The 24,732-nt window shown below is 28.8% G+C and overlaps 1 protein-coding gene across 1 annotated transcript in view; it reads right to left on the reverse strand.

Annotated features, from left to right (window-relative positions):
• LOC107436417 (uncharacterized) overlaps nt 1-24,732 on the reverse strand; it is a gene marked incomplete in the record, with an annotated part of 134,932 nt that overhangs the window by 22,252 nt on the left and 87,948 nt on the right. Inside the window, 6 exon segments of the mRNA XM_071184473.1 lie at nt 124-173; nt 5,456-5,576; nt 10,323-10,595; nt 14,878-15,025; nt 19,574-19,728; nt 24,102-24,299. Of these exon segments, the coding sequence (XP_071040574.1) occupies nt 124-173; nt 5,456-5,576; nt 10,323-10,595; nt 14,878-15,025; nt 19,574-19,728; nt 24,102-24,299 (945 nt within the window).

Here is a 24,732-nt window from a genome sequence, read left to right on the forward strand (position 1 = left end):
TCAAACTATCTTCTTAGAATGATTTAAATTGTGAACTTCATTACGAAATTTCAATTGAAGGTTGTATCTTTTGTCAAAAAAACCTGAGTGGATCCTTTTCACATTTAATTATAATAGTATTACCTGGTTCTGGTTCAGAAATAGCTCCGGGCAAAGATATTTCTTCTGGCTCTCTAAATAATAAAAGGAAAATGTCAATAGACGTAAGGATTACAATAAATATAACAAAAAGTATTCTTAACTTATATTAAAGTTATGTTTATACTCTTTTTTTAATTAAGGGTATTGTTCAAAACTTTTTTGAATGCTCTCACTTACCACAAAATAAAACTATTTTAATAAAATTTTCTTAGTTTCCTCCAGCAACATAAAACAAAATTTTGCCTTGCTTTGATTTTTAACTTAAAAAAGCCTTGTCTGAGGAATAAATTTGAATACATTAAACCATGAAACATGTTCTATGTTTATTATTCTCTCATCGCGTGGGCAGATTTGTGACACGCATAAAAGAATCACGCCTTTATTGATAGAAGCATAAAAATTAGCACGCATATACCACACATATAAAGCTTTAAGTTTGAATGAGAGGCCATATCAGATTTAGCCCTAAACAATAATGGTGAACATTCAAAATGGCGGCCTCTGGAAATTTTGGAAGAGCTTTTTTATTAAGTTTTTTGATGATTTGGAATAATATTTATTGAATAAATATCTTAAATTGATATTTTGTGCATGAAAATTTCCTGTTTTTTTTCAATAAATGTCACTTGGAAAAATATTTATCAAATCCTCGCTTCGCTCACTAACGCAAACTATTACATCTCAATCATATTGGCTTTTGGATGATAAAAGATTTTTACATTAAAAGTATTATGTATTATTCTATTTTTATTGTTTTACCTATCTACAGTACTATTATGTCTCTTACTAAAGTAAAATAAATCAATCGTTTATGAATCAATGCATTAGGCCTAATGGCTGTTTTCAAATTTTTTAAAAATACATTTTCTCATTAACGTTGATAAAAGAATGATTCTACAGCTATAGAAATTATTCAAAAGTCATATTTCCTGGTTTTTGCTTAAAACACTATTTTTTGTTTTTATTTTCACGTACAAAAAAATAGATATGGTAAGAGAACTCCTACCAAAAGTTCCCTGCAATCGACAGGCTAAAAAAAAATTATAAAACTATCATTTAAATTTGTGAAATCATAATATAGGATATAAATAGGCTCAGTACATTAAGCACTTTGAAATTTATGCTAGCGACAAAGTTTACTCCTAGCGAAAAATAAATAAGAAATTCAAATAAAACATTATTTTCTACCTTCTTAAGTTACAATACATTAATTTGCTTAAATATTCCAAATGATTTACATGATCTATATTCCTTTCATAATACCATTAGTTTCGTGTACGATAAAACAATTTAAAGATATTCAATCACTTTATTTTTTCCTTTCTCTCTTTTATATGTATATATATTACATATATATACATATATATGTGTATGTATGTATGCATATTTGTGTATACATGTTTACATAAAAAATTTTTATTCAATTACAAATATTTGCAACTAAAATTGCTCGAGCATGTTGTAATATATACTTTTTGCTTAGGTCTTCAATTAATAATAGAGCAATTCTAAATGAGTATTTCAGATTTAATGCCTTTGATAGAAATGTTACTGATTCTGTCTTTATATGCCTCGTACAGTTACAAAAAGATTAAATCCGAAATTTAACAGTTTCGCATTTTAGATTAATGGTGAGTTGCTAAGCAACGGTTTATTCACTCTCAAGAGAAATATGACTAATTATGACTAACAAAGAAACAAAGGTTTCCATAGCAACAACTAAATCTCTTCTTATCTCCGATTTACGATGTCACGAGTATTTATTCACATGAATAAGAACTTTAATTAAAACATATATAATACATAACTTAGAATTCACACTGTAAAAAAAATTTGCGTCTGACTCGTATTGTAGAAGCAAAAATAGTTTTAATATATTATAAAGATTTAAATTACTTTTTTTTCTTTAGATAACTTTTGCAAGTAAGAGTTTTAATTAAGATATAATAGTATTCAGAGTAAATAAACAATATATATTTAATATTTATTTTGTAACTTTCGAAGTTAAAGTTTCTTTAAGACAAATGTAAAGTCGTCAAAAAATTATTAATTAAAGTTAGAGTTAAAAATTATTTCGTGACAAAGCGTCATATTTATGAGAAAAATGTCAAAGTCTTAAGGAACTTTATACGTGTAACGTTATTTTGTCGAAAATCGCAATAATTTCTTTTACTTAGCCAGAGAATTAAATTTTTAATTTTGCAAACTGATATTTTCATCGAAGTTCATTTTTATGTCAGATGTAAAATTAAAACTTCAAGGCTCAGGATGCAAATGCTTAATTATAATAATTAGATGATGTTAATATAGTTTATATATAAATGTGTTTATAATATTTATTCTAAGCGAGATTTCAACATTCATAGCCACCATAGAATTTTGCATTCGTAAAGAACCCTGTGAGTAAAATTTCAAAATTTTCTGTGTAAAAGTAAAAACCTGAGTTTTCATGCAATTGATACACTTTGCATTGACTCTCACCTTCTTAATACCACCTTTCTAATTCGCTACAACTTTGATGTGGTGCTAAGTTGAAGCATTTTTCTCTTCAAATTAAGCTACAAAATTGTGTAGTGAAGCTTAAGAAAGATTGATTTATGTAACCTATGTTAAAACTCCATTTGCCCTATGTTAAGACTACATGATAAGACTACATTTGCCCGATATTAAGATTACATTTAAAAAAAGAGTTTCTGAAACTTGCGCAAAAATGTATGAAGATCACTTCGAAACAAATGCTGTTGTTGTTGTCTTGGCCATTAAGGCAGAAGGGGTGCGATTATTCTTTTTTTCCAGTGGCGCCATCTATGGAAAAGATTTCGACTTCTTCCCATTCATAAATCCATTCATTCATTCACAGATCGTAATTTTGACTTGAACCACAGAACGATCTGTCTCCAATTCAGTACTGCCAGATGTATTGATTCGTCATAAGAACATGGAGGACTTTGTGACCCGAAAGATTTAACAATACAGCAGTAGCTTCGGCTGGCAAGATTCGAACTCCCGTTCTCACGCGCGTGAGAGTCCAGCACCCTGCCAACCAGGCTATCCCCTTCGAAACAAATGATAGTCGAATTAGAAAACCCCGTGTATTAAATGTTGAAACAGCGTATACCCAATTTTGAGCAAAATGCATAGTCGGAAAAGTTATGTGAAGGGAGGAATATGAGAGAGTGAAAGATGTCCATTGGCTACCTGCAGAACTCGGATTAAGGACATCTGGATTCGTATCAAAATGTTCTAAAAACCATAGTTGTACAACCCTGTCCACGGAGCCTTGTATAGTGGTCACACACCATGATACACTAATTTTCAATTTCAGTGGTACAAAGGTATTTCGTTTGGAAAAAAAGGTCTCATTGGTCCAGAGTTAAGTGATTTTAATTTTACTTTTTACTTATTTCACTAAACTTTCAAAACTTTTAAGATAATGAAATGCAGGGCATGAGGTATGTATGTCACTATGTAAAGCTTCCAAACTCTTCCTGGACTGGAGATCAATTTATGGGGGACAAATTATAGGGATTAGAGCATCCTACCACGAACTCGGATATTCTTGGTTTAGACTCTTGACGGCAGCTAACAAACATCTCTCTCTCACACACAGGGGCGGTTCCAGAATTTTTTCCTGGGGGGGGATGTCATAGACTCGGATCTTTTATATAAAAAAAAATTAATATTTTTTTGGAAAAAAAAACTGGGGTTTTTAATGCTAGTCTTCTCATTTATTTTTTTCATAATGAACAATACATAAATAATTCAAGTATTCAAAGTCTTTAAATAATAAATGTAATGCGTTTTTTAGAAACTTTGGCAAATACAATCTTTGGTGAAACCTGTTGAAGCGCGCTTGGAGCTTAATGTTTACAATGAAACTATGACGAATTTCGTTTTAATCTTTTGGATTATGATTCTTTAGACAGTGAAGAACATAATTAGATGGGAAAAAATCGATTTTTCCGACCTACCTAGGTGTATACGCTCCCTTAAATAATATTTAAAATATTTTATTTCTTTTGTAAACTATTAAAAAAAATTATTTTTACTTTTTTTTTAAATTTGGGGGAGGGGATCATGACCCCTATGACCCCCCCCCTGGATCCGCCACTGCTCACACATATTTCTCCCTCCACTTTGGTGACTATACATTTTGTTTAAAAATTAATACATGCTGTTTCAATGTTGAATACATGGTTCTTAAGTTCCACTATCATTTGTTTCGCAAATATTTTGAGACATTTTTGGTAAATTTTGAGAAATCCTTTTTTTTACAGTGTACAGTACATTTGAATGATATTATACTTTGATACATTCCAAATGTTTTAGCAGTGTTTTAAAAAAAAATACTTAAAAAAAAACATAATATAAAAAATATTAATTTTTCATAAAACAAATTCAATAAAACGAATAATTTATTAATGTATGAGTTTCATGATTAAAAGTGCTCCTCACTCAAATCTTTTTTTAAAAAAGGCGTCTTTCAATTTTTGCACTATTGAAAGTTTTGCTATAAATTCTTCAGCGTATAGTAGCATAAAAATTATTGGACCATATAATTGGTATATTGAACTTAAAATAGTGCGCATTCCTTACAATCTTAAGAAAAATTTTACATTTAAGCATACTTTAGTTCACGCTGTAGTGTCGTGTAAATAAGATTAAGAAATACTATTGGCTTAGAACAGGAACCTTGAGCACGGAGAAAGAACTAAAATCCCTATACTGCATGTAAATAATATTTTTCGTAAAAAAAAATAATTTAATTAGTCAATAAAATCAAAATATACAGTATTTAAACCATTCATTTAGCAACTTTTCCGTTCATATGGTAAAAGTTTAAATGAAATTCTGATTTCCAAAATTATTATTCGTATTATTTCACTACATTAGGTATAAAATTTAAAACTGAAAAGTAAACTTAACCGAATAAAGGGTTTTCACACCCTGCTCTTAGGTATCATGATGAAATTGCCAAATTTTAACGCATTTTCAATACATTTACATGTTATAAAACCATATTTTTTATTTTTCCAAAATCATTAACTTCTGTAAAAACTAACACTAAAAATTTCATTATATTACAGTAGTTTTGAACATACTCTTTTTTCACTGCGGTAATTTTGAAGGGTAGTTTGATTTAACTTGTTTTAAAACTTCTAACAGAGTATTTAAAAATATACTGTTTCATTTAACAGCTATTTTTTAAAATATAGCAACGATTTATCAACAATTTGCAAGCCTTAAAATATTCTTTAAAAAAAAATAACCAATTTAAAACGCCAGCTTTCCTAAATTATTTAATGTCTCTTACGGTGTTGGTTCGGGCCTCCAAAAATCTTCTTCTGGCTCAGGAGTAGGAATAGGAGTTGGAAAAACTGGCTCAGGGGATGGAGTTGGATATCCCGGCGGGTCATCTTCATTTTCATCTTTCACTAAAAATATATATAAGTATTCAGATAAACTCTCAAAATAAGTATCACCGAATTTTTTATCGCTTCTTATAATGTGATTTATCTTAAAATTATGTATGTGAGCTTATGGCTTGCTTAGTACTTTTCTTTTACACTTTATTATTTACAATTAAGTAATATTATTTATTACTATAACTTTTCCATGAGTCATGGTTTTCTGATTTATGAATTATTATGACTTTTGACAAAAATTATGACAATAATAAAAGTCGTCAGATATTGGTTCTTTCCTAAGCGAAATAAAATAGTTTTCTAGAAATCCAACGAAATAGTTAAACATATGTCTTGACTAATTTTTAACCCGCTTACTTTAATGCCACACATCATTAAAAGAAAATTTGCTTTAAATTTTAAAACAAATATTTTTCCAAAAGCCTATTTGTCACTTTTAAAAGAAAAATACGATGTTTGTTTTGGTTTCTTTATTTTTTAATTATTACCACTTCGTTTAGCTTTGTGGGAAATCTAGATTCGCTTAATGTAAGGTTACAATTGGCGGTGGTTTGAATTTAAAAAACCATATTCTAATCTGAATGTTTGGTATTTCATCACTATGCAAATAAAAAAGGAATTTTTTCAGAAAACATCATTTAATGCTGAATAAAGTTATAAAATTATAGTCAGGAAGATTTTTTTTTCATACTCTTCTAATGGTGTTGCGCAAAACTCAATATTTTACATAAAAAACTGTATTTCAAGTGTGTTGAAATTTCAGTGACATGCTTAGCGCCTTGTCTTGGCAGAATTAATATTTTGTTTGTACACTTACTGCTAATCATAGCACGTCCTTTAACTTGGAAATTCAGCTGTTTTGTAAACAAGTACATGTTAAGATCCATTTAAATATACATGTACTTCCACAAATCTCATTCATTTTCTAACATGTGCTTTATAATATTTCTTCAGCTTTAAAAATGGCGACTAAAACATTTCAAAAATAAAGAAAAGCAATAGAACCCATAGAATTAAATTATGCTTTATAGTAATTTTTTGTTGTTTTTTTTTTTTAATTTTAAGAATTAGTTAATTCCTGAAACTTCATTAGTCAATATAATTTAAAATTAAAATATTTTTTAGTAAAATTTGAAACACTTTCTAATTTCTACGTTCCATCTTTATGTATAATTTAAAATTTAAATATTTTAAGCAAGTTTAAATTGTGATAAGAAACACATTAGTCAGAAGTTTCACTTTATGTTATAAAAGCATAGTGCATAAGCTTCAACAGCATCATATAAATACTTGTTTTATTTGCAGTGTCGTGAAAATGATTATACGAACAGCACAAACATGCTACAATGGAAAAATCGAAAATGAATCGAACTTAACATAATCGCACCCAAAATAAAATAATTAAAATTGTTTCAAAGAATAACGTTCTTTCTTTAATATGAAAGGAGTTTAAGAACTTAATGTATACAAATCTTAAAGTATGTTAAAGAACTTACTAAAAGTGAATGGTGAGCAAAAGTTTAATAAACTGAGTAAATTCAGTTTTAAAACAAATAAAAAAAATCCGACTGTTTAAAAAGCACCGAATCGCACTTTTTCATTGAAGACTGCTTTGTAAAAAGATTTGAATTTCTACAACAACGTTGCATAAACCTACCAAATTGGAGGTTCTAAAAATAACTCTTCAGTTGAACTTTTCATCAGACAGTGATTTGTATTTTTTAAATATGTGGTGTATGTTAAACTATTGTACTATTAGCATATGTGATGACATCTTTCATAAGTGGATTACTTCTGATTTGAAGGTGTGCAAAGATACAATACTTGTTTATCTAATGTATTACACATTTAGTAAAGACAATGTTCCCATTAGAACACCGAAGTAAAGCATCACTGGCTGCGTTCAGTAAGCGGATGGGTGACCACTTTGATCAACGTGCGTAGGGACCGAGGGTGCACACTATCGGTCCTCGTTAAACTGTTCTACCGTAAAGTGCTCGACTTCGCAAGCAGGTTATCGGGCTACCAAAGCAGGGCACCCAAAAGCTGCAAGGCAGCAACCTTGGGAAGCATCCTCAGGGAAGCTTATCAAACCGTCTCCAATTGCCCATTGTGCAGTTCTAGTGCGACGTAAATAAAGTACCTATAAACTACAACGTGGCATAAACCTACAAAATTGGTGGTTTTTAAACTGACTCTTAACGCATTTTTCTGCTAAACTTTTCATCTGCTGGTGATATGTATTTCTTAAACATGCGGTGTGTGTTAAACTATTGTACTATTAGCATAAGATTACTTTAGATTTGAAAGTGTGTAAAGATACAATATGTGTGCAGCTTACGTATTGCACATTTAATAATACACTGCAAAAAATAACTGCGAATTCTGAAGAAGAAGAAAAAAAGCATATTTTTAATTGAAAAACTTTTTTTGTAATGTTTTTCTTTCTTTTTATTTTTAATCGCTACTCGCGCACTGAAAAAAATTCCCGTTTATTTGCAGACTTTCAACGCGTATGGTTTTAATCAGTTCTTCACAATAATCATAAATGGAACAAAACTGTCAATTCAAATTTTTGTTTCTGCAATGCAGTTTTTCTTACCATAAGATAACCTCTTTTTTTTAAATCATTTTACGATTGTTTTCTATACGTGCTCTTATTTTTCAGAAATAATTTTAAGATTTTGAACATCGTATAAACAAAATTGTGATTAAACTTCATTTTCGAATTGATACTCCACCTGTTAATTATCTATCTTTAGACATAATGTTTCAGTAAGTTAAACTGCCAGGAATTTTCATAAGGATAAGTCCGTGTAGTTTTAAGCACTTTTACAATTAAAATAATTTCTATAAAACTTTTAATATATTTCTTTATAATCAACAGCTAAAGCAGACGTAACTCAGAAGACAGAACGCTTGCCTCTTAACACTAGATTGTCCAAGGAAGTTATTTTGACTGATTTTTAATTTCAATTAGAAAAACAATGGTGTATATAATGACACAATTTCTTAGAATTTTTGAACAACATATAATTTTTTTGTTGTTAATATTTAATAATAACTTCTTATGTAACTGTAAATAATATTAAAAATTAGTTATTCACATTATATTTAGTTATACACATTAGTTATTCTTTCACAATCAAGTCATTTTGACTGCTTTTGGGCAACGTAGGTATATATTAAGTTTCAGTCTTTCTAGTGTTAATGAGGGGACCCGGGTTTCAAATCCCGGCTTTGATTGGTCTTGCGAGTTCTGCTTTAGGCTCGCACCTACTACAATGCTGACATAGTTATTTTGTTCTGTTAAAGTAACAGTTGATTTGTTAAAATAACGGGTATCTAGGTAGGTAGGGAGGTACTTTATTTACGTTGCACTTGAGCTGCAGACGATTGCGACGGTTTAGAAAACATCTCTTAGGATGTTCACAATTTTGATCCTCAGCAAGGTGGGGATGGCTCCCCCACTTTAGTAGCTCGATGACCTGCGCGAAGTTGAACACTTTACGTTAGAATAGTTTAGCGAGATCCGATACTGCATACCCTCGGTCCCTACGAAGACTGATCAAAGCAGCCATCCATCCTCTTACTGACCGGACATTGTGATGCTTAACTTCGGTGTTATAATCGTAAGAACAGTGTCCTTGCAATCAGTGTTCTGTGGGACTTATAGCACTTATCTGCTTAAAAACAGTCGTCCGTTTTTAAATAACATTATTTTTCTGTGAAATAAACGATTTTATTCTGGCACAACAACTGACAGCTTTTTCATTAAATTCAAGAAATTTTTTTTACAGTGTAGTAATTTGTATTTCTGAAACACGTGGTATGTGAATAACTATTGTACTTTTAGCATACGATTGTAAATAAAATTATTTCTGATGTGAACGGTAGTAAAGATACAATATTTGTATAACACATTTAAAAATACTATACTGCGGGTGCTAAAAATAGAAATACATTTTAGGAACATATTCTGAGCCGACAAAAGAAGTTATAATCCTGCATTTCTCATAGAAGTATTGTAAAACTCTTCAGCTTACGAAAAATCATGTAAAAAACAATTACGCGGAAAGTAACGGAAAAACTAAATCCTCGAAGTAACGGAAAAAATCACGAATCAATTTCTTAATTTCTTCCGTTACTTTACAGAGATCCTCTTTCGAAATTAAACATAGGGTCTATACATAAGAGCAACTTATTTTTCAAAGAAGTTTATGACTTAAACTTTACGGGGAAAAATGATTTTAAGAAATTTTGAGTCATAAAATTATTTTAGGAAGAAATATTTCATTAAATTACTTGTCATTTTTATTTGAAAGAAGTATGGAAATAAGATCAATGAATTAGTCTTTTATAAACTTGGTTACCACGAGATATTTTTTTTCTCTGTTAGGTCAGAAAAAATAAAATTTGGATGCATTTAAATTAAAAAAAAGAGAAAAAAAAATTTTTTTTTTCAAAACTCAAATTAACTTTTTAACGATTTTAATACTAAATTCTGCTAATATTTTAATAAAAATTAATTTTGCAACTGATGTCAGTACAAGCAACTTTTTTTATGCATAGCATCATTTAAAGTGTTATTGAAATGTTTCATTGCACTATGTATGAAAAGTTCAATTCATTTTCGATTATTCCGTGCAGACCAACAGATGGCGGCACTTAGTGGAAGCCACCATACGAAAATGAACACCACGGGTGCAGTCAGGAGGTGATCAACATTTAAAAACAAACTATTTTTCGAACCACCTCTGGATTCAACATATCTGCCATCGCCTATAGAACAATAACATCTGGGTGAATAACACGTACACCTCTCATCGTCTAGGTGGTCTTGCTCGTGAAGACGCCGGTGTTCGTCCTCCACATTAAAGACTGCTGCCTTCCTGGTCGCGTCCATTAAGGCAGTCTTGTCTTGCAGCATTTTGTGGTTTTCTGCCTTGTTTACAAATAGTGCGTGATGATGATTGGGATGTTTATCAAAGTGCTTAAGATGAGATGGACTGCGGGGGACTTCGCTCTCTGAAAAGAAATAGTCATCCAATTTTCCATCTCTAGATTTCAATTTTTTTTAACTAAGTGCAGGTGGAGTCAGAGTGGTATAGCAAATTCATTGTGAAGCGTTCGTAATCGCAAAACAAAAAAATTGAAACATAACGTCTTTAGTCTCTCTCTTTTCAAAATTTTTATAATTATCATGTTAAAAGACTAGTGTCTGTGGAACTTAGTCATTAGTAAAGCCCGGAATTTCAGGCAATAAAAAAATGCAAAAATAGGCAGGCAAAAAGGCATTTAAAAAGCTTGAAATAGCCACTTAAAAAAGGCACTTAAAATTGGAGCAAAATGTTAGTTGGTAATGCCTAAAAGCCCATATAGGTATCCAAGGTATAAAAAAAGTTCCTAGAAGTATCCGGTATTCCTACATATACTCGACTGTCGTAGCAATAGTACAAAAGAAGTGGACATAATTGGACAACAAAAAAAACCTCAACTGCGTAAGTGTGAAATAAAAATTTAAAACTCATACTTACAATAATATTGTATGCAAATTCATTCTGATGATTGATTGTTGTTGCACATCACAACTAGATGCTTTTTCGAATTTTCAAAAGAGAAATTTTGTCTCCTGTCAGTCAATTTTGTTTTAAGCAAAGAGAAGGATCTTTCTACTTCGACAGAGGTTATGGGCGCGTGCCTAAAACAACTTGCCATGGTAGGAGATATGGTAAGTTCAACTGTAGTATCACACGAAAGTACTTTTGCAATGTCCTTGATGCTTTCAAAGTCTGTACTTGCAGAGATGACGTTTCCACATTTCTTCCTTATTCTGTCACCAGCTGGTTCAGGCACAGACATTAGTTCCTCAATAGTATTGTCGAAAATCTTTAGTGACTCGGACAAAGACATATTTCTTTTTTCCATGTGTTCAATAGCTCCAGGGAGCTTTCCAAAATAAGTTGAAATAAAAGTCAGTTCATTTTTTATTTTAGAACTGCTATGCAGACTTTTACTTTTTCTTATGGATATTGCCTCTTCATCCGAAAAGCTGGTAAGGACTCGAGTAACTTCCTCAAAATTTGTGCAGTAGTATGAGACTGCTGAAATCCATGTTCCCCATCTCGTAAGCATCGGTTTAGGAGGTAATTGAATGTCTGGTGCAATTTCTTTGAACATTTGAACTCTTGAAGGGGCTTTCACAAATACTTTTTTCACACTAGAAACAAGCGAGTCTACCTCAGGATAGAGACCTCTTACTTCCTCTGCTATCCTGTGCAATGCATGAGCAAGGCACGCTAGATGGATCATATTAGGAAATAAAACTTTTGACGCATTTCCAGCTTTAAGTGTATTCCGTATTCTATTCTCTATTCAAACAACACTGTCAATCTCATGGACAAAAAAATGTCTTTGACCTGCCTTGCTCACTCAATCACGAGTACCCTATCAGCTTAAATGAATAGCCATTGTACAGTGCGAAGGGTGACCACTGCCTCAGAGGGAGGGAGTTGTCCCAAAAGGAATAAAGTCCTAATCTCTATAAATGCATTACAATACGTCGGATGACAGTCAACCATTTCTGTACTTCAAAATTTATGCTCAGTCAAAAGTACAAAAAGCTTTGCAGAAAAATTTTAAATTACACAGAAATAGGCATTTATGAAGAAAAGGAAAGAAAAAGGCATTTTCAGAAGAAAACGTTTAAAAAAGGCAGAAAAGGGCATTTATGGCATTTTGCCTGAACTTCCGGGCTCTAGTCATTAGTGATGATTAAACTAAATCTTTGAAGTAACGGAAAAAAATCACGGAACAATTTCTTTATTTTTCCGTTACTTTCCAGAAATTTCTTTGTGAAATTAAACATAGGAACTATGCATAATTAGTAATTGGTGATGATGAAACTAAATCTTTGAAGTAACGTAAAAAATAACGAAACAGTTTCTTTACTTTTCCGTTACTTTCTAGCGATTCCTTTTTGAAATTAAACATAAGATCTATACATGCAGAAAATTTGAAAATGTAAAAAAGAAAACTTCCTATAATTCAAGGGTAAGCCCTAAAAACCAGAAATTAAAGGAGAGAATTACAACTTAAGTTAATGAAACAAATTTATGGAAAAATTTATAGCCAACGGAAATATAAATAGACCATTTTTAAAAAAAAAATAATTTTAAAAAAAGAACGTTGTTTGAATTTTATTCCAAACCGGTTTCAGTCACGTAAAAACAATTATGCTATACAGTTTCTCCTGATAATTAAGATTTTACATAGAATCTTTTAGTGCATCTAGTAATTCGCCCAGGGACTGTATCTAGAAGACAATAATGTTATTATTGAGGCACACTTGCTGATAATTTTAAACATGTGTCATATTTGAATAATTAGAGTTATTTCTGAGCCTTCTTGAGAAAGATATCTAAGTGAAGAGACAAAGATGCCTATTCGAAACGCCACGATTTTAACTTTCAATTCATTATTTTTGTGACCGGTTAAAATTTAACTAACTGCGAACAAATTCTCTATAATTATTCAGTAGGAACGAATAATGCAATACTCCTACTTAGAAATTTTATCTATTTTTTCTTCTAAAATCTTCACGATTTTTTTCTCCAAATAATTTTGCTAATTTACATAAAAAATTCGTAATAATTTCTGTACCTATTATATCATTATGCTGCTTATTACACTGATTAAATTATGTATAATATCATTTCCGAAACGAGCTTAAATTTTTTTTAAATGTCATTTTAATCACTTTTACCTCGCATTAAGCCTAAATATTTAAGTAACGAATGCTTTCCTAAACTCATATGCGTTACAAGCTGCCTTTTTTTGTGTAAATAAAAAACCAAATAGGTGACAAAGTAAAAAAGTACTTAATACTCGTTTTAATTTAAACACTAAAATTCTTCAGGAGGTTCATTTCATTTAAGGAGAATTGTTAACACTTAGCTAATTAATAAACACGTTTTTGAATAATGAAATATTGTTTGACTTGAAACATGTTTCTTTTTACACTGAGAAATAAGTATGGTTAAAACCACCAAAATATGGTAAAGTGCACCGTGCTTCTAACTCGATAGAAATACGAAGCAATCGGTAAATTTTTACCACAGTTCTTTGGAAATTATTTTGTTAAATTTAACAATGTGATGTATGTGATAAGATTCGGTAATTTTATCATGATACGTTGATGCATGTCATAAAACCCATTTATTCGGTTAAATTTACTTCTCCGTATTTTTTCTTCTTTTTTTAAATAAATGTGTGGTAATAAGAGCTATAATTTTGAAAACCAAAATTTCCGGTAAACCGTTACGATACGAACAGAAAAACGACCAAAACAATGGTTTAAATACCGCATATTTTGGTTTTATTAACCAGAATTATGTTTTTTTTTTACCAGAAATGTTCTTAAAATACAGTACGGTAATTTTACTAGATTTTTTTCCCTTGTGTATTTTAACTCAAATAACAAAAATTATTCGTAAAAATATTTTTTAAACATAAAGAAGCAATGAAACTTAAGGGAGAATTTTATGTTTCAAATTAGCACATTTTTTTTCCTTTGAATTTCTGACTTTTTATTAAACACATCTGTACGCTTGTGTTATACAGAGTGTTCTGAGAAGTCCATCCTCAATGTGTATATTTAGAATCCTTGAAGAAATATGCCCTTAACAGGATCAGGAATCAATATTTTACCTAGAAGAATTAAAAACGATATCGAAATCGTAAAATTCACAGTACAGGAAGATGGTAGTAACAAACAACAAAACAGATTATATTGCGGGAAGAAACAGATGGAAGTTAAAAGACGATCGTGAGAAACGCCGTCAAGTTTCAAACTGCAACAAAATTCTGTTTTAATGCTTATTGCATCAATCTTTCTCTACTGCAATATGTCAGATTTTGAATAGCGATTTTTTTTCTTCTTAAATTTCGTTGCTTTAAAGACCCTCCAATGTGTATACTATTTTTGTTTTCACTTTGTTAAGAATTCCAAAAACAAATTTAAATTCTTATAATAAATGTTTTACAGAACACCCTATTTGTATACCCAAAGCTATATTACATAATTTTTGCGTGAATCTGAGTTGTGTTATTGATGGGAGACCATTTTTTTAATTGTGCTTTAAAATAACATCGTTCGGATAATTCGTAAAGTAGTTTTAAGTCTAGGATAATGCACAGTAGTAAGAAAAATAAATCATTATTTTAAAAATAATTTAGATTTGTGATCATTTAAAAGTATATGGTTACTATAAGTTATTTATAACTGCATCAATGCGATGATAAATCTTACGTTTCTTTCTTCGATGCCAACAGTAGATAATGGCGATGATGAAAATGACGATTAGAATGACATTGATCACAATTGCCACAATCCATGCCACTGATAGTCCACCACCTTCATCCGAAGTTTCGGTATTTTCGTTCTCTTCTAATAGTTTCTAAAATAAAATAAAATATAAAAATATGACGCAAATGCTCAGATTCAATATTTTTATAAAATTTTGTAATTCAATTGGTTATTAAAATTCCTTTTATTGAAGCTTAGTTTAAAATCGCTAGCATTTTTCTTTAAAATAATTTGATAAGTAAGTATCACGGTAGTAAGTATCAAGTTTGAACTTGATACTTACTACCGTGATACTTACTTATCAAATTATTTTAAAGAAAAATATTTTTATCGTGTTAAATGATAAATATGCTTCACAATTTGTTTCATTTTAATTTTAAAAAAATTATCAAACCTCTTTTTGGTATAAAATCTTTATTAACCTATTTAAATTAAAATTTACTTTTTCATCCTTGATGATTGTCCATAATATATTTTTTTTACATTTGTAGCAAAAAAAGGGAGTGAAAAAGTCTATCATTAAAAAACTGCAGTTATATTTAAACTATGAATAAGCAAATTTGCTATCAAGATATAACAAATCATTACGGGGGAAGGTAAGTCTCCAAATGTCAAAACCAGTTTGATTACCTGTCATAATTTGATGTATCTCTATTTGGTGTATTTCTTTCTCCACTCTGCTTCCTTCAAAAATAAAATAGTTTTTGATATTTCTGTCCCCCCCCCTTCTTTACTAGCAAAATTAAAATAAATTTAATATTTCCTAAAATTTTGATTGAGGTTTCCTGTATTTTTTATATAAATAATAACTTAAGATCCCTAACAAACATACTTATTTGAATTCATTATAAGAAATGAATTTTAAAGACACATATTAAAATGGGTCATTACCACCGCTGTAATTTAACTTTTTAGTTACATCTTGTTTTGCAGCACAAAAAATTATCATATGTTTAACTCGAAGTAAAAATTTTTACCAAAGAAATGCAAATAACAGAGTTGTCATTTGACGCTCTGAAGAGGGTGCATTCGTTTTTGAATTCAGCACGAGTTTCTTTCAAAAATCCGACCTTTTTTTAAAAATATTGCAATTTTAAAAAATTTTGTATTTTTCTTCTCTCGCTTTTTTTTACGTTACAATTTTTTTTAGCTATGCAAAATCTATCAAACTTAAAAGCTTGAAATTATAATGAGTTGTAGAAAAATCTACAGGGAGTATGAAAAGATAAAAAAATTAGTAAATATTATTTTGTGTTTTAATGTAAAAGTAATTGAAAATTATTAATTATTAAACTGGATTATCATACCACAAAGAAATCATGTGAGATGACTGCTTGCCCTCTGAAATTTAACTACAGAGTTTAGTTACTTTTTTATCCAATTTGTCAATCAAAAGAGTTATTCAAAGTTTAAGCACTTTATCCTGAATTTTTTCGCGTTATTTTTATTTTAAATATTGACTACTTATCAAATGTTGTAAAAAAATATTTTTCTTGCTCATTTATGTGACTGGCTGTCGTTGACTAGATGTCAACATTTATGTTAAGAGAGAGAAATCAGATGTTACCAGAATATAACAAGTGCTAAATTTAACATTTACTAGCACATAATGGAAAACATACTTTCATTTAATAACTATATAAAAGTTTTAAAACTAAAAAATATTTATACAGAGAGATAAAAACCATTCTCAATTTGAACTGCCATAAGTTTCGTTACCGAGAAAAACTAATAACTTCTGAAATAATTGCATCTAATTCATTTTTTTATTTAGTCACATAATCTGTATTCCTTAAGTTATTTTTTTTCAAGTGCAGGTGATTATTTTTTAAATCCAGGTAATCGTTAATTTAGTTACGATTAACGTATTGACAAAAGGTTCATACATAAAAGTACAATAAATATTTACAAAAGTTTTCTTACTGTAGTGGAAAATTTTGAATTTTATAAAAAAAAACAATGATGAGTGAGAAACAACAGCCAGGATAGGTGAATAAATGCGCCTAATTATTTTTTTTATTATCAATGCGTAAAATCCCATAAAAGAAAACCTTAAAAATAACTACTTTAAACTATTTATTTGTAATAGTCTCAACTAATAACACCTGCCTCTGAAAGCAACATTAATTTTTAAAATGAAAAAAAAACTCACTGAGTCATTCATATTGTTTACATTTGGCTTAAAGCCAAATAATTTCCACATGCATAACGTATTTGCTTTTATATATAATGTGTGAAGAACAGAACAAATTTAAGAATTAATTTCTAGATTTAATTACATTTAGTTAAATATCTATATAAAGCTTAATTGTATTCGTTGTTGAAGATTGTATATTCTATCAATTTAAAAATAGAATTTAAGCAAGCATGCTTTTTTAATTCTTATTTTTCGTTAATTATTCGGTCAATTTTCCTTAAATGAAAAAAGGCGAACATTTTAAATAAGCAAAAATACTACTTAACTAAAAACATTTACTAATAATGAAAGTTGTTTGAAATTCAGGTTTTGAACACGTTATATAAATTTTCGTCACATAATTTGGCTAAAATTCATACACCTAACAAAATTTTATCCTGTTAAGTGAACTAAATATTGTAACTACAGAATATGATACTGAAACTATAGAGTAAAAATACTGTTTAACTTATCACCACCATTTTCATCAAGCCTATGTTAGTACATTGATTCAAACTTTTTGTTATAAATTCTAATTAAGGCTATAATAACAATCAAATTTAATTTATTTTTTAAATATTCTTGCTATATTACTTAATATGATTCATTTCAATTTATTAAAAATATATAGTTCTTTACACGGAGAAAAAAAATTAGATATAATTACCGTAGTCGATAGCAATGGCATTTCTGGTGGAAAAAAAAAAGAAAAAAAACATAATTTTGTTTAATAAAGCTTAAATATACGGTATTTAAACCCATTCAAATTATAGTTCGTATATATTTAAAAAATACAAAACTGAAACGTAAATTAAACCGAATGTATAGTTTTTATGCCACGCTATAAGGTGTTAAGGCAAAATTACCAAATTTCATCAGATACTACAAAACTATATTTTTGTTCACTGAATCCAAATCATTTCCGAAGCGCTTCAGTAAAAATTACCAAACTTTTTTGGTGTTCCCGCAGAACCAGAAACACTGTAAATTTTACCCTACTCTGGTAATTTTTAAGATACTTTTTTCTCAGTATACAATCATATCACTAAAATAATTACAAATTATAACTCTGATAATGTCTCTGCCAACACTAGTTCTGTGAATTCATTTTTTCTACAAAAAGCTTAAAACAAATTAAGAATATCAACTATAGCCCAATCATCCAACTAAAAACTTACTTTGTTCTAAAAAACGATCATGAATTGTACAGTCTAGACCTGTGCAAATATTTAAAGAGACTACTTTTTTCGTTTTAATGCAAATATAGTTCGAAATTTTCTTCCATTTTTCTCAGAGAATTCCACACTTGATACTTAATGATAATTAAAAAAGATTGTTTTAATTACTATTCAAATTTTTAATATGTCTCTTTTTATATGTATTAAGCATTTCAACTTTCAGCATTTATTCTGTAAAAATTGCAGTTTCTTTAACAAATCGTATTTATTCCAATAAATATAAATTCGTGAATAAATAATGAATTAATTTAAAAGTAAGAAGTGTATTTACAGACTTTATTTTGCTTTAATAATGACGAAATTACTTCTATGATTTTTTTAATTAATATTGAATTTAAAAAACTACTTTAAATGTTAAATGTATAAAAATAGCTAGAAGGAATTTTCAGAATACCAATCAAGTTTTTATTTTTAAAAACTAGTTGGTCGTATTTCCAACGTTTTATTTATAATTTTTCCCAATTAATTCGATATTATAAAAACATAGCTTTTGAAATTTTGAATTGCCGTAGAACCTGGTTTCTATGCATTAATTCTAATGTAAAAAAATATGAATTGGATAATTCTATAGAAATAATTTTATGAAGTTTATTTTTTGAAAGAAAAGTAATATCACTACTCTACGATGAAATTTTACTCAGATACTGAGGTTTACTCAGTTAAATTTTTTTAAACCTATTAATTTTATAAAGTTCATTTTTTAATTAAAGAAAAGCAATATCACTACACTATGATGCAATTATTTAGTTTAATTTTGTTAAACCTATTAAGTTTATAAAGTTAATTTTTTTAATAAAAAAAAGTAATATCACTGCACTACGACGCAATTACTATCAGTTTGAATTTTCATAAGCCTGTAAATATTATATAGTTAATTTTTAATAAACAAAAGTAATATTACTACACTACTATGCAATCACTCAGTTAAATTTTTTTTAAACCTATTAATTTTTTAAACTTTATCTTTTTAAAAAAATAATGTTGCCACACTACGACGCGATTATTAAGTTTAATAGTTTATTTTTTAAACCTGATAATTTTATAAAGCTTGTCTTTTCAATAGAAAAAATAATATCAAAGCACAACAATACAATTACTCAGTTTAAATTTTTTAAACGAGTTGTATTATTACTGGTCAAAAAATATAAAGAAGGGGAATTATCTAAAGGAGATATGTTAGAGGCAAATTGTCTGTATATTTAAAAAAGAAAAAAATAGCTCTTACTCTTGATGGAACGTAAACTCTACTAGCTTTCCAAGTTTTGCTATTTTCATATTCTACATCTGCTTTTCCGCTGCTTATGTCGATGGACAATGCTTCTGTAGTTTTTTCCAAGTCTTCAGTAAGTCCTGTAATAACGGCATCCACCACAACACTCCCTTAAAGAGACGCAATTGATTTTATCAAATCTACGTATTGAGTAAAAAAATATTATTCTTTGAAAAAAAAATTGGAATGAATTGTATGTGACTCATAATTTTGCTTTGACTGGAATGCAAAATAAATTATTAAAGATTCTAAGCACAATAGGTTAAGTGATTCAATACATTATTATAATTGGAAATATAGACTCAATCTGATTTAGAATATTGGGCTTTAATTTTCGTTTGTTTGGCTGTCGCTATGGAATCAAAAATCGCATTATCTCATCGCTGTTTATATTATTGATTGTTTTCATAGGTGTTTAGATATTCATTTTTTTTTCTGATGTGAAAAAAACTAAATCAGAATTCTAAGGAAAATGCAGATGCTTTAATTGCAATTTTATACTTAATATAAAAATATTGCAATAAACAGAATAATTTATGTATATTGTTACAAACGGTAATCAAATTTCTTCTTTCTGATCTTAATACTGTATTAAACATATATCTTTTGTTGATTACCTTTTAAGATGAAAAAATAACGAGATGCTCTTATCTAGGTTGAAAATTGCTTTTCTACCTTTCAATTTTTTTTCTTTCTTTTAATTAGTTCCCATTTAGGATAAAAACAATAAGCAAGAAGCAATTATCCAGAGGAAGAACTGTTTTTTATTAAATTTATATTAGTACAATCTTTTGCGTAACTAAGATATTTTTGTAGTGTTTACTTTTAAATACCCAACGGTTCGTTTTTGGTAACTACAGGCACATCCTTCCATCCTCTATTTTAATTAAATCAAAACATACCTGACATTCACGTAATTGTACTAAAGAAAAAACAAAACGAAAAAACAAAACGAACTATATGGGTTTAGTTTAAATGGTTTTATAACAGAAATATTGAGTTTGCTGAACATTTTTTTCGAGATTTTTTAGACTATAAGCTATATTATTTTTAAATAAAGATAAATAAGGCTTATAGGGGTTCTTTGGACTACTTAAGTGCTTGTATGAAACAATCTAAACGTTATTCATAGATTTTTATTTTTGTAACAAATTCAAATTTTTTAATATGTACTTCCAATTAATTTCACTTTTTTCTATATATGCTGTTATAAGATATAAACACTCACATAAAACATATCAACCATTACAGTAATCGTTTGAACATTAAAGTTTGTCCTCTTTTCTAGTAGTTTCGTACATTTTTTACTCTCTTAAAACAACTGACTTTTCCTCATTGAAATAAAATTTATTTTTATCCTTTGATTATGCGAAAGGTTGCAAAAAACTTACTCATAAGATATAGTTCTAAACTTTTTGCACAAACAATATTCCAGTTAGAATTTACAAATTATTATTTGAATGAAAAAAAGATGCACTGTAAGACTACACTGTTAAAATTTTCATTCTAAAATAACCGGCAGCAGTCTGTTCAACCAATTACAGTAAAAAACATTTTTTACCATTATAGTTTGAAACCGTTTACAACTCGCATGGTTAAAAAAACCATGAATACGAAACTATACAGTTTTTTAGCCATTTACAACTAGCATGGCTTCAAAAAGGTAAAAATGAAATTTAATTGGAGCTAAGCTTTTCGTTAAGTAATGGGTATTGGATTAAGGTTGCACCAAGTTCGGAAGTACAGGACATCGGAAACTCTTTATGTGTTGAAGGGAATGGGAGAAATATTGTGGTGTCAACACTCCCATTCTATCGGTTATGAGGTTGACAGATCAGTCCTTTCAGCTATAATACGAACCCAGCCGTAAGGAACTAAGTGGCTTTATTAGATGGGCCTAGTGAGTGCTATAAAATTCTGGTAGTTTAACCGTATTAGGTGAAAAAAGTTATTAAACCGTTTTTCTCACATTTAACAGTTTGAATACCATCTTATTTATGATTATTTGACATTTTTGTTTGAGTATGGTAAAATAACATTTTAATAAATTGTAATTTAACCATTTTTGACAAGAAATTCCTAACAGTGTATGGTTTATCATAAACTAACGTTGATCAAAGCAAAGGAGAAAATAAATTCATAAAAAATCTGTCTGTTTATCTGGAGGGTCTCATCAAAGTTTGCGCTTCATCGAGTACTGAAGTAGACAGAATTTTTGTAGATTAATTCCTTCATTACTCTAATTATGAGCGCAGTCATGCTTCATTAAAATTTAATAGCATATTTGTTTTGTTTTTATTTTTCACTTAAATATTAGTTTGTGACCTTAATGAAAAATAACGGAACACACCGCAAATTAAATTATATTTAAATGATGTCGTGAATACTATAGTAAGAGCATGCTCAGATCATACTTCATTTAATATTGAAGCTTATCTTTTGTTCATATAGTCCAGAGAGATCAGCTAAATGTGTGATATATTTTTATGTATATTTAATTAAACTAATAAAGCAAATATTCAAAATTTTATTTTCTTTAAATACGAATTAGGATTTTTGATCAAAATTTGATAATAATATCATACACAGAGTTTTAAGGGCATGTTAAAAAATGCCGTCTTATATTTGGCAAAAGTGTTTTTTGTTGTATAATTTATAGCAGAAGCCGCTATATTTTAAAATTTTAAAATTGTATCCCTAATACAAAAAAAATTATTTTCATAATAAAAATATGAATGACTCACAAATAAATATCATACTTCCACAGAAATATTTTATTTTATTCGTTTGCGTTTGTTGCCATGACTATATCTCGTGAAACTTTGATATGGATTAATAAACAATTGATCTATATTTACTTCATTGCCTTTAAAAGTATAAGTTATCCATACATTAATAATTACAGCCATAATTTAATTATTTTATGCAGTTGTAATTATAATTAATTTTTCGGTATCCCAATGTTAAAAGCTGTGAGGTCCTTATAATGAAAGTATATGAATGGAATGTTAAATTTTTTTCTATTTTTAATGGCTGTGCTTTGAGCTGTATTTTCTTGGTTTTTATCCAGGATTAAATTTTTTAAATTTACGTAAGTAATATGAATATCTATAAACTTGAAATGTTAGCATGAATTCCATAGATCATGAATGTCATGTCATATAGCATGAATTTCATTTAGGATCAATGTCATATTCAGTATGATAAAATGCAGCAAAATAAAATTTTGCTGCATTTTATCATACTGAATTTGACATTTGATGTAATCATCAAATGTCATATTCAGTATGATAAAGAATCGATGACATTTGATCTAATCATCGGGTTTCCAGATATAATGCTTGCAAACTTAATATATAAAGGAGTAGGCTTTAAACATGCTTATTATATTAATGCAGATAATATTTTTATTAACAAAATATGACTAAAATTGCGCAAGCATTCTCGAAGATTTTTTTACCTTTCAATAAACTCAAACTTTTGAATCGTTCTCGTTATGAGGATAACTATCTACCTCTTTTCAAATCCTTTTACGATTATTTTCTGTACTTTATAGTATTTTTCAGAAATTATTTTATGATTTTGAACATCATGTAATTGAAACTGCGATTCAATTTATTTGTCAAATTGATATACTACCTGATTATTAAATTTTTTTAGATCTAATTTTTTGGGTAAGTAAACTTACCAGACATTTTAATAGGGAGAGGCAACCATAGATTTAAACGATTTTACACTTATAATATTATTTTAATAAGACTTTTAAGATAAAAAAAAACACTTTAAGATACTTCTTGGTCCTGAGACACCAGGAGCTGCTGTAGCTCTGAGGACAGAACACTTACGTCCCAATGCGGTATCCTTGGTTCAACTTCCACTGTCCTCTGGTCGCGCAAATGCTACTCTTCACTTGCACTGACCACAATGTTGATATAGTTATTTTATTGATTTCTTTTTGTTTAAATAACAAAGTTTCTTTCTTAAAACAATGGAGTTTATTTGTTAAAAAAACAGTCTTAATCTGTTGAAACAACAAGAGTCTGTTTTTAAATAATAATATTTTTGTGTGAAGTAAACAGTTTTATACCTGCACACCAAGTGAATTTTTTTTTTAAATTAACAGATTAATAATTTTATTAAACAGATTTTTACAGAGTAAGACACATCAGCTTTTACTTTCAGATTTGTATATTTTACTACATGTGTAGTAAAGAAAAAAACCTTTATTTTAAACCATGATTTCCGGTAAACCATTACCACATGAATGGAAAAATTACCAAATGTATGGTTTAAACACTTTATGTTTTTGGTTTTATTAACCAAAATTAGATTTTTCATACCAGAATTGTCTTTACCATATAGTACACTAATTTTACCTGAATTATAGAAATAAAATAGTTCACAATTAATAGTTTAAAGCAGAGAATAAAATAAATAAAATTGTTTCCTTTGTTGTTTTAACCTAAGCACATTAGATGCTTACCTTCTGCAACAGTTACGTTTTGCCATCTAACCCTGGGATATCTTCGGCCAAAAAAATTCAAGAAGAATATTTTAAACTTCGCTTCATCTTCTTCCACTTTTTGGAAACTTCCGTCGTAAATTACTTGGACGCGACGAAATTCTGATGACTCAATTAACGGAAGTTCAAAAGTATCCAACATGTCAACGTCAAATGGTCCTGATAAAAAAAATTTTGAATTTCATTTTAAATAACTTAATATTTGATGTATCAGCAACTATGTGATTTGCATAATTGAAATACAATAAAGAAGAACCCCGGGAAATTATAAACGTAGAGAGTTTACTGTAGTAATACGTCCCCTATGCTATTTGCTATAGATCATTACACTGTAAAAAATTCCGGATCAAATTACGGTAAAAAGTACCAGCAGTCTAAGAGCCGTTACTTTTTACCATAAAATCCATTTTTGCAAAAGCATGTTACGGAACAAAAAATTTCATACATCGTAATTCTTATAGTATTAATTACCGTAATCATTGAATCTCTATAATTAAATAAATTAAGGTAAAAATTACAGTAAAATATGAAAAATCACATCCAGTTTTCCCACATGAATTTTCACATTTATTTGATGCCATCAGGATAAAAT

This window comes from Parasteatoda tepidariorum, chromosome 1 (assembly GCF_043381705.1).
Source record: "Parasteatoda tepidariorum isolate YZ-2023 chromosome 1, CAS_Ptep_4.0, whole genome shotgun sequence".
NCBI classification, from domain to species: domain Eukaryota; kingdom Metazoa; phylum Arthropoda; class Arachnida; order Araneae; family Theridiidae; genus Parasteatoda; species Parasteatoda tepidariorum.